At 40.1% G+C, this 12,003-nt stretch overlaps 1 protein-coding gene across 4 annotated transcripts; it reads right to left on the bottom strand.

Annotated features, from left to right (window-relative positions):
- Window positions 1-837: 837 nt before the first annotated feature.
- On the bottom strand, window positions 838-6,918 carry LOC110760923 (glutamate--cysteine ligase, chloroplastic). 4 transcript variants are annotated; one of them, XM_021963274.2, is made up of 17 exons: window positions 6,664-6,917; window positions 5,554-5,899; window positions 5,240-5,390; window positions 4,910-5,017; window positions 4,652-4,744; window positions 4,124-4,207; window positions 3,910-3,978; window positions 3,762-3,832; window positions 3,576-3,644; window positions 2,804-2,897; window positions 2,599-2,688; window positions 2,434-2,514; window positions 2,099-2,191; window positions 1,416-1,496; window positions 1,256-1,325; window positions 1,077-1,166; window positions 838-961 (listed from the first exon to the last, which is right to left on the bottom strand). In XM_021963274.2, the coding sequence occupies exons 2-16, from the start codon at window positions 5,889-5,891 to the stop codon at window positions 1,078-1,080; spliced, it is 1,581 nt and encodes a 526-aa protein (XP_021818966.1). In that variant the 5' UTR covers window positions 5,892-5,899; window positions 6,664-6,917; the 3' UTR covers window positions 838-961; window position 1,077. The 4 variants fall into 4 exon arrangements, with proteins under 4 accessions (XP_021818966.1, XP_021818964.1, XP_021818963.1 ...); XM_021963272.2 differs by having other exon boundaries at window positions 838-1,166; window positions 5,554-5,930; window positions 6,664-6,918; XM_021963271.2 differs by having other exon boundaries at window positions 838-1,166; window positions 5,554-5,934; window positions 6,664-6,918.
- Between the last annotated feature and the right edge of the window lie 5,085 nt (window positions 6,919-12,003).

Consider the following 12,003-nt stretch of genomic DNA (forward strand, 5'->3'; position numbering starts at 1 on the left):
CACAATCAACAAGAGCACCATACATTTGAAGCTTTTTAAACATCATCGAATTCATTCACTGAAGCTGCATTTTCCTTTATCTTTTGTTAATCCTACGAACAACAAATTAAATGAGAAAGAAGACACGTGAAAACAAATATGCAGTTCACACTTTGCTATCATGGTTGCTTCATTTTCTTCTTCTTGCTCTGTCACATACCACAACTCGCATCTTTTTGGTTGATAATGGCAGAGGGTTGATTATCTGGTTCGTCCATAATTAGGCAAAAATATAGCCACTTTAAATCTGGACTTGCAAAGAGCTTACAACTTAAGAGGTTAGTTAAGAGCATCCACAGTTACACTTATACGTTAGGTTCTTTTTTCGATTCCCCAATCTCGCAATATCGCTAGTATAAAAAAAATTATAACTGAACTTTTGGGTAAATCTGGGCTTGGATGACTATTTTCAAGTTGGGTTTGAGCTAAAAGATTGAGTCCAAATGCAGTGAATCAATTTGTGCTGACACAATAAAAGAGGGCTTCTAAATTCACCCAAAAATACCATTAAAGCACCTGGCTCCAAAATAAATTTTCATATTTCCTTACTAATTCTTGTCTTCTGATTTCTTTAAACTTAAAAAAATATATAATATAAAAAAAGTTAATACCCAGAAAACGATGGCTGGCTTTTTCTCTTTCTTGAACATTTCCACTTTTACTACATGGAATAACAGAGCTATATGAAAAAGGAAATAACTTGAAGAGTCAATTGGAAGGGGAAATCAGAAAAATATACGCGGGACTGCGACAAAATGAACTTCTGTTCACTTTCTTTCCCACAACATGCCGTCAGGATTCATCTCAAGAAGTTTCAATTACTTTTCAACCTTCCAAGAATATACTGGAACAATGATCTGACTATGTTCGGTCCAAATTAGAAACGAAACTTCACGCCTAAGATTTACATCACAAATTATTCCTGTGGAAAGGTATATCTGTAATCGCAAACTGAAAGCAGCTTTAAAAAAACCTAAAGATTACACCTGAAAATTTGCAAGGTTTACATCCAAAATGACCCCGCTGAAGTGCCTCACCTCAGTAAAGTAGCTCCTCAAAAACAGGGTCTATTTGTTGTCCCCACTTCCCGTTATACAATTCCAACAGCCTCTCAGCTGGTGTTACACCTGCCATGTAATTAACTTGCAATGTGAACACTGAATACCCCCCGAGAAAAGGAAAAATAAAGGCGCATCCTGGTGGATAATTAACTTACCTGTTCTGACAACCTCGGCCACCTCATTCAAGAACCCAGATTCCTTAAAGCCTCTTCTTTCCAGGCCATCCTGCAGCAAAAAAGATGCCATAATCTAGTCATGCAGAGACACAGCCTCACACAAACACACATGCGGAGCAGCAAGAGAAGCCCAATTTACCTTTGCCAACTTTACGACATCTTGGGCAACATGCTTGAGCAACCCATCCCGAAATGGTGTCTTTAGACCAGTTATGGGGACCTACTTAAAATAACTCTACAATTAGATTTGCAAACTGAATAACACAAATTTAAGAGGTCAGTATCACTACCAACAAAACAGAGTATGGAATTTATCCTGTGGTTCAATCTTCATGAATTAATATTGATTTGAAGCAAAGGTAACTTAACAAATTGAATTCCAAGGTCGTGCAATTAGCTATAGATTTGATTTTATGAGAAAATAAAAAGACAGAACATGGGACAATAAATAAATGAGTAAAAAGTAGATAACTATCACTCAATCTCTTTAGCTGGATTTTAACCACAATGGCTAGGCCATCTCATTGCCTGGCAGCCCAAATTATGATTCCAGCACCAATGAGTGTCCTCCTAGGTTCCAACACCAATAGGTGTGGCATGAAAGACGTTACAACTTACAAATGAGTGCCAAAAGTTTGCAACCTGACCACAGTATATGTCGCGAGGGCAAAATGTCAACCACTCCACAGGGTCATTTTTTCTCAACTTTGTCAAACATACAGTGTCCAGAATAGAGATACAAATTTGAAATCATGCATGCAAAGGAAAGAGCGCTTTATACTTTCTTTTCATTGAGATAAAAAGTGTAGGATTTAATGTCACCTTATTTCTCAGCATCTGTCTTTCTTCAGGGGTCCAATCAGCTGTAATGTCTAACACATTCTGTAGGGCAACCTCATCATACAGTATACCTACCTGGTATTTGATAGAACATCATAATGAGCTGATTTTGCTGGATACTATACTAAATAAAATAACCGGCAGAAGCTAGATAACTGGCAGTCAAATAAGTTTTAGGATTTCGCATACAACATAAGAGACACAAAGGACATAAACGAAACACTGAGATATCTTTTCTATCCTCAAAAAGTACGCCTGTGGCTTACATACAAGAACAAATGAACTAGTTGTGTATAAAGAGTGAAATTGCCTATTACCCAAAATGCTGGTAAAGCGCACAATCTCCTCCAAGGCCCTCCATCAGCACCCCTCATCTCCAAGTATCTCTTCAGCCTGACCTGAATGGAAAAACCAATATAGCATAAGTAGGCAATAGTAAGGAAGTATGAGGTAATGGTTTCATTATTCATGCTAGTATGAACCTCAGGAAATATAGTTGTTAAATGATTCTCCCAATCGTTCAGGCTTGGCAATTCACCCGGAATGCAGCTCAGCTTTCCTGCCAAAAAGTCCTGCATGCAGACAACCATACCATTGTCTTTAATAAATCAGTAGCTTCAGGCAAACAAAGACAGCAGCTACAAAAGAAAGCCTAAAATTACAAGACCACAAAGGATAGATAGAAACCCGGAAGGTCATTCCAGTACAGTCGATGTACTTCTTTTTCCGATAAACAAAGTACATGGGAACATCAAGAGCATAATCAACATATTGTTCAAACCTGCAAAAGAAATTTTTTTTAAAACAAAAAGGCTTATAAAACTAAATTAAAAGGAAATTGTACAACTATGAATGGAGAATCAACACTCAATTAAAAAGTTATCCCACAAAAAAAATTCCATTACAATTAGAAATAGAAATCAATTCAAGCATTACAACATTATGTGCATAACTAAATAGCATAGCTAAAAAAGAAGTTAAACAAAACTATTCAAGTGGAAAATTCATTAAGAAAACCATTCACGTAAAAAATTCATTAAAAGACCATCCACGTAAAATTCATTTAAAAACCATTCATGTGCTCCATCATAGTTCAATACTTTATACAAAAAATCCATTCTTAGCATCCAAATAGAGTAGTATAAACCAAGCTAGAATTATGAACTATCCACAATCACACGCCTACCAACTATCAAAGGAGAAAGTTCTGGCTTCAGGTTTTGATTTGTTTGGTTAAGATTCTTAAGAACAGTCTGTTACTGAACAAACAAATAAGCAGATTAGGCATAACAAGGAGACCGAGGATGTGTTTGTAACACACTCAATTTTCTACGCTCAAAGTGATATTACCTATCATCAAATAGATGTAAATTTTCAAAATAATTGGATTCTGAAATATAAAATTCTAGTCACAGAAGAAAGCAAGAACTAATTTCATAATGACAATCAAAAGGCTTACCCAAAGGAGTCATCAAAAACAAAAGGAAGCATGCCAGTGCGATTGTTGTCAGTATCAGTCCAAATTTGACTGTTACAAAAAGTACAAAAGTCAATACAGATGCCATGTCTCAACCAAATGTTATACGAATTCCCAAAAAAAAAAATTAATAGAATATATATTATAAAAATTGGGAACAATAGAAACCTTCTCATGCTTAGAAAACCATTTGGCTTTCCTTCAGTGAAAGGTGAATTTGCAAATAGAGCTGTTGCTATCTGTTTCATTTATTGTAAGGTTAGATACCATATAAGTAACAAATTTTACATCAAAACAAGAGGCCAGTATTCCTCACAGGCTGCAAAGCAAGACCAGCACGAAATTTTCTTATCATGTCTGCTTCAGAACTGAAATCCAGATTAACCTACAAAAGTGAACAAAGAAGTTGTGCATGAGCTTCAGATATCTTACTCCTCGCCAAATCAATGGACTAACACATTATGAAACATAACTAGCCGTAAGAAGTATTCATAGCAACTACCTGAATAGATTAGTAACAATCATCTTACCTGTACAGTGCAAGTCCTGAACATCATATCAAGTCCAAGCGTGCCAACTTTTGGCATGTAATTTCTCATAATCTCATATCTTCCCTGAGCAAAAACACTCGATCAGTGTGCAGATAATCTAAGTATTGAAAGATTATGAAAAGTGGCATTATTAAAGCTAACAAGGCTACATTGGGCATCAAGGGACTGCAATATGATATTTAAAAGGAGAATGTGATATTAACATGTAATCATACGAGTTACAGCATTAGGGTGATGTGCTTTGGTATTCCTTTTCCTCTTTATAAAACTACTCAGAGGCTGTTTAAAGAGAAGTATTAAGAGTTCTTAATTAAATAAACTGAAATCTCTTCTACAACCTTCCAATAACAAAGAAAATGGAATAAAGTGCCTGATATGGCCTTGTCCACAGAAAACAACTACTTCAGTCTACAAGGCATGTTTCAGCATGTGCCATCTCAAGTCCTAATCTAAACAAATGTTGCATTTGTGCACCACCATATGGTTGAAAATATGATTAAACAATACCTTGGGCATTATAGGTATGTCCTGAATCCTCCATTTCGGCTGAAAACCAATTCCAAGAAATCCGATTCCCATTTCCTCTGTAACTGCTTTAACCTAAAAACGAGTTAACAATGAACAAATTTACTTGCCAAAAAAATGAAAAGAAAGATACAGAAACTTCATTTATCAACTAGACTTTACTTAAAAGCAATCTATGCATGAAGTGTGACCCCAGCTTGCATGTTAATTCCAAGGTCCAATTTTTCAGTTTTCACTGACCTGATAAAGGTGTGAATTGACTTCAGCACAAGTCTGATGTAGAGTCTCAAGAGGTGCACCACTAAGCTCAAATTGGCCTCCAGGCTCCAGCGATATGCTTTGCTTACCCTGGCCCACAATGTCAAATATTTTTTACTTCAAATAACGAAAAATAAATGACAAGTGTTTCATGATAATTGATTATTAAATGGAAATATGAGGATGCATAAGTCACAAAGGGAGGGATTTATAAATATTAACGTCCTTATAACAGATGATTAAAGGAAGTAAAACATATAAATAACACAAAATGTCATCCATATTGGAAGAGTAGAAGAAGAATAAGAATACCTGTTTGAGTCCAATAATCTTGTCACCTTCCATGACTTTCTCCCAATCAAATCTCTCAGAAATTCCATTAAGCAACTCAGCTATTTGTTCATATTTCATAGGACGTAAGGTTTTTAGCTCAAAACCAAACTTCTCGTGCTCTGTACCAATTCTGAAGATGGAACAAGATTTAAGTTTACAAATTATGATTGGTTATCCAACAAACTGGGTACAGAGAGAGGGGTAAGATACAGAACATAACAATCTAAACTGTCATTGACTTTCAAGCCACATTGAAATAATAATGAGTAGATGTAAAATATGGCAATAAATACCTCCATTTTTCCTTAGGCTTGCATCCAGAGGCAAGATACCCTACAAGATCCTCTTTCGTCAGAGGCTCTGTATCAATTACTGCATCTTCTGTGGGAGGACTTGCAGCAACTATCACACTATGCCCTCGTTTATGTCCTACAACTGCATTGTCTACATGCAAAATCTGTGTCTTCCTCGAAGAGTAACATGACACGGAAGAAAAGCCAATGCAATTTTCCTTCAACTTGGCTGCCTCTATATTGTTTGCCCTACTCAAACCCACATTGTGTCCAGATTTATGCCGAAATATCTCAGTACGGATGCAGTATGATGAACCCATTTGTGAAAGGAGTGCCATGGACGCACCTGGAAAATTGGTATACAGCCTCTCAATTAACTACCTTTGAAAAATTTATGGGCGTCAGATGAAAAAAAAAAAATTGAAATCAAAGATCTTGATTGGAACCATCCCAAAGACCTACTGTTGTCCTAGGTAAGGACTATATAAAATGATATACTTCCTTACACAGAGAATCATGCAAAAACTCGGTAAGCCTTAACTGGTTATCAGTGCAAATGAGCACGCACACACAGCACAACTAGTTGAAGAAATCCAATTGGACTTGCATCCCTTACACATTAAATAGAGTGATGGCATATGGCCATTAAAATTTGTTTGTTGATAATGTAAATTCTCTTTTCATATATACTTTTCCACTTTTTCTTTCCCTTGAAAAATCAATCTTTGCAACCCCACTGACCAATTAGTATATTCAATCACAACCACTTCATCATGTCAGCCAAAATAAAAGTACAAAACTGCATTATTGAATGGCCCAACAAACGAATATTTATAAACAAGTACATAAAAACAATAACATAGCTAATATCATAGGTAACAACTGTATTATCATAGCATGCTAAAACTGAAAATTAAACATTTGACGATGAAATGTTCATTGAATTAAATCATTCAAAACCCAGAAAGCGTGAATGCAACCTTCCAATGTAATTAAAACAACCGTACTCAAAAATTAAGACTCAAAAGATCAAAACTCAGGTTACTGTAGGCAGTGTAAGATGAATCCAATACGAAATTATACGACGAAGTAAATTCATTGGAGGGTTACCTGGTACGCTGCGAATACAGTCGCAATTCAAATCTAGGAATTTGCAGGAAGACTAGGGTTTTTAGTTTGCTCTCTGATAGAGGAATGAGAGAGAGAGAGAGAGAGAGAGAGAGAGAGAGACTTTGGCTCCTCTCTGATGAAAAGGGAGCGCAACTGTTTTTCGATGACAATTAAATAGTGCGGCATAAAGTGTTCCTATACTTTACTGGTGGTCCAATTGTCCTCAACGCCGCCACTTCAGCACGGTATTAGATTCTCAGCAGCTCATAATCCATTTTCAGTTTTATTTGGGCTGACAACAACCCATTTTTTCTTTTGCCAAAATATGAACGCACAAAGATTAAAGAGTTAATTTTGTATTAAGATAGGTGATGGGTTCAATTCACTTCGATATAATTAAAAAAATTAAGAAACTATTTTGCAGACTAAGCAAGGTATTAAGAAGGTTCACGATGGATAAAGGTAAGATAATTACCATATAATGATACGCTACTATGACACTGATTAGAATTTAGATCAGTAAATATATTACAAATAGCAGCATTCTAATGAAACAGTGAGAAAGAATAAGAAAATGGCTTATGACACTTGTATTTCAAATGAGCAAAAGGGAGTACTTTTTTTATTTTAACAAATTGTATACAATTTTTTTTTAATCCTCTCACCACTTGGCTCTAAAACAATGATAACAGAGATAAACAAATGGTTGTATACACGCAAAATTCAGATCTCTATTCCTATTTACTCGTACAAAAATGATAATTAAATATAAAACGCGTGCCAATTCCTTCTATCATATTATTGCATAAAGAACTATGTTGAAATGAGATCACAAAATGGGGAAAAATGAGAACTACAAAACATGTGTAATTCCATACATATACATGTTTGAGTGTGGATAAACAAAAAGATCCTCATTCCATGTACTGCTAATTTCTTCTTGGCATCACATGAGCCCTATTTTGTGCAGATTTTGGTACCCCTCATATCCACAGCCACACAGGATATGGTTGAAGTCAATTTGATGTTCTCAACAAATATTTGTCTCCCTCTCTCTCTCTCTCTCTTACACGCACACTCAACGTTGGTCCGGACCATCCAATGGACCCAACAAAAACAATCAATTACAAAGAAAAAAGCTTTGTGATTATGACTTTGTGAGGTATTTGATGACGGCATGAGACATATATTCTAATTATATACACTAATTAATACAAATATTGAATATAATATGACTAACCTAGTGGAATCTAAATTATGAATCACAATGGGTTTTCACAATGCCAAAGAGATTAGAGTAGGGGTGGCAATTTCGGGCAAGATCCGTTGCACGACTCAAAACCCGCACGATTAAAATTCGGGTCAACCTGCCATAACTCGTTTAATAAAAAAGTGGATTTCGAGTCAACCCTCCAACCCGCTAAAATACATATTAACCCGTTTAACAAAATGGGTCATGACGGGTCAATCCACCAACCCTCTAAATACTCATGTAACCCGCCAACCCACTAACCCGTTTATTTTTTTATTCTTCATTTTTCTATTTTTTTTTAAATGTCTTTTAGTTGTTACTACTTAACGGGTCAACATGACAGACCCGAAATCCGCACGAGAACTTAATGGGTCAAACCGTGCTTGACACGTTTATTAAACGGGTCAGATTAAGGTTGAGCATTCCTGACACATTTTTAATCATGACACGACATGACCTATTGCCAGCCCTAGATTATAGTCCTATAAGGCATGTCACCTTTGAACCCTTTTTTAGTAAAATTGCTTGATTTAGTATATTAATTACTAGATATTACACTCAACATGTAGAAAGGACCAAATTTTGTCCTGGGCAAAATAAAAAGGGACCAACAAGGGGAGGGCTGACCTCTGTTTGTACCATACCTGATCCTCCACTCATCCATTGACACGTGGATCACTTAAACTTCCAAGTGCCCAAGGCTCCGAACAATCAGCATCGGCTACCGATGGTATTATCTCAAAGCAGCAAAAGGTCGCTACAGGCCCAACACAGTCTACAATCGGTATTCCCTACCGATTCTGCAGAATCAACCTCGAAGCACCCGCCCGAAATATTTAAAGACTCGTGTCAACCTCATAGGGCCCTCCCACGAGTCCCACATCGAAATTAAGTACTAAGAGCATACAAAATGCCCTCTATAAATAGGCCCATTCACTACAATACAGAGGTAAGACTTTTCAGCTTGACTTTTATACTAATATATTGTCAACAGCGAAAGCTCTTAGAAAACAAACTTACTTTGGCATCGGAGGGTCTTAGGCTGGTTCCACACCGGTTCCATAGACCTCACGAGTCTCGTCTTCCTTCCATTCAGGATCAGCATCTGAGGACAGGAAGAATCTGCATCCAACACTCAATCGATCTCTCGATCGTCCATATCACTTGTAAGTTGCACTCATCTCTATCTGTTCAGTTTTGGTGCCAACAGATTGGCGCCGTCTGTGGGAATGGCTTATCGATTAACCCATATCTCGAAAGCTCTGAGACCAAGCAATGAATCCATCTTCGGCCCTCCCTGCCGATGGCCCCATCCTCAGCATCGGTGGTGAGCCAAGTCTGGCTCCTTTGCTTCAGACGCCACGAACAGAAACCCCTGCCCAGCCAAACACCCTGGAGGCTCGCATGGAAACTCTACAGCAGGAAATGGCGAGGATGCAGGAGCACAACGATATCCTCGCCTCTAAACTGGATGACACCCAGAGACAACTACACGATCAACAAACACACTCCACCCAACTGCATAACGGTCTGGAACGAACCACGCAGCTTCGGCAGGAGAAGTCGTTTAAAAGCGTGCGGAAGCCCAATGCCCAGGATAGAAGGAAACAGCAAGCCGCAGGCAGGCCATCTGCCTCCCAAAGATTGTTTGTGCCCTCCCCAAGAGAGCGTCGTCCGGAATATCAACCAAGACCATTCACCAGTCGCATCCGAACGTTCAGACACGAAAAGGAGGTCCAAGCACTACGAATATCATTCTATTCGGGGGTGGAAGACCCTGTTACTCACATTCATACCTTCTAATCAGCTTTGGGTTGCAAAGGGCTAACAGACGAAGGCCAATGTTTACTATTCCCCTCCAACCTGACCGGAGCTGCTCTGAATTGGTTCTACCGATTGGAACCAGGTACGGTTGACTCATTCGATCAGTTGAAGCAAACCTTCCTCAACCATTTTATGATTCAAACCGATCGCCTGTATTCCGCCGATGACCTCTATACCGTTCGGCAGCAAGACGATGAGCCCCTGAGGGAATATGCGGCCAGGTTCAGCCACGAATATTCCCGATGTCCAAAAACTGACGATAGGGCAGCCTTCGGTGCCTTCAAAAGCGGCATTCGGTCGTCTCAATTTCGCTATCTGGTCCACAGCAGCAACTGGACTACCTACGCCGAGCTAATGAAGCAGGCAGCTATCCACGCCAAGGCTGAACATTTCAACTCCAAGGGATCGGCTTCGGCTCCACCAAGCCAAACAACAACGGCCGATCGGCCTTCAACACAGAGCCATGACCGATTTCCGGCAAATCAGACTGTCAGTCAGGCCCCCTACCGAACGGCACCCCCAGCCTCTGCTCTTTACGAGGCCCGAAACAAACGGAAAGACAACTTCCGGGACTGGCAGGACGGCGGCAAACGAGGCAAGGACTCCAGCAGGCGAAGCGACTTCGGAGATCCAAAGAAGAATCGGTCAGAGGAAATTTTCACCTTACTCAACACCACTTACGAGCATGTCCTCCTGACAGAGTGGGAGATGATCCCGAAGCCGAACAACCGAAAGCTTCCTCGACAGAACGGGAAAGACACCGGTGTATTCTGCAGATACCACCAGTACAATGGCCATGATACAGAATCGTGCATTGCCCTTCGAAAGATAGTCGAACGCCTCATCAACGAAGGCAAGCTGGATCAGTACCTAAACACCAAAACAACTTTGGATTAACCCTCGAATCGGCAGATTAATATAATCAGTGGAGGGGCACCCATCGTTGAAACCAGCAACCGATCCGTCAAAAACTATGTTCGTGCCGTTCGGCATCCCCAGATCCTCAGCGTAGCGGGAGGACGCAACGACAAGACCCAATGAATCGGTTGGGAACCTATTACCTTCTCTGAAGAGGAAGAACGAGGCATCATCTTCCCTCACTCCGATCCCATGATCATACGAGCCGATATTTCGGATTTCGATGTGGGCCGAATCCTCATAGACACCAGCAGTTCTATCAATGTACTATTCGTCGATGCTTTTAATGCCCTCAGCATAGATCCTCAGCACCTGAATAAAGATATCATCCCCCACCTAAGCTTCTCGGGTGATGTAATCGAACCGATCGGCAGTGTCCTGCTTCCGTTCGCAGTCGGCACCATTCCCAGATGAACGGTCATCTATACCCACTTTCTGGTGGTTGATTGCCCAACAGCATATAACGCCATCATCGGCAGGACGGCGCTCACCAATATGAAAGCCATGTTGTTACCACACATGCTCCTCCTCACATTCCCCACCCACGCTGGCGTAGGCCAAGTGCGAGGGGATCAATTGAGTGCACGGACATGTTACGTTTCGGCAACGAAGGAATCGGCAAGAGCTACGCTTCGCGAGGCATACTCAGTTTCTACTAATGTAACTATACCGAACGGCAGGGGGACGGACACACCGGATGATCCCCGAGATGAGGCCGTCACCCCACAAGCGCAACCCATTGAAGACCTAGAATCAATCACCCTCTTCGAAGCACGGCCCGACCGACAAATTTGAATCGGCACCACCTTGAGTTCGGCACTACGGGCCGATTTCATCGCCTTTTTGCGCGCCAACACAGAAGTCTTCGCCTGGTAGTACAATGACATGCCTGGCATCGCCCCAAGTGTCATCAGTCATAAGCTCAGCATTTGCCCCACTTTCAAACCCATCCGACAGAAGCGGCGGGCTTATGATGCCGAACGATACGAAGCAATGAGGCTCGAGGTACAGAAACTGAAGACAATCGGCTTCATCCAGGAAGTCACTTACCCAATTTGGTTGGCAAATTCGGTCTTGGTCAAAAAATCGAGCGGCGCCTGGATGATGTGTCAGGACTATACTGATTTAAACAAGGCTTGCCCAAAGGACAGTTTTCCTTTGCCAAGGATCGATCAGATGGTGGACGCCACAACAAACCATGAACTTCTCAGCTTCATGGACGCGTACTCAGGCTACAACAAGATATTCATTACTGCTACAATGTTATGCTGTTCGGCCTAAAGAACGCTGGGGCAACATACCAGCACTTGGTCAACAAAATCTTCTCTGAACTCATCGGCACCTCG

The sequence above is a fragment of the Prunus avium genome, chromosome 5 (genome assembly GCF_965620075.1).
Source record: "Prunus avium chromosome 5, drPruAviu1.hap1.1, whole genome shotgun sequence".
NCBI classification, from domain to species: domain Eukaryota; kingdom Viridiplantae; phylum Streptophyta; class Magnoliopsida; order Rosales; family Rosaceae; genus Prunus; species Prunus avium.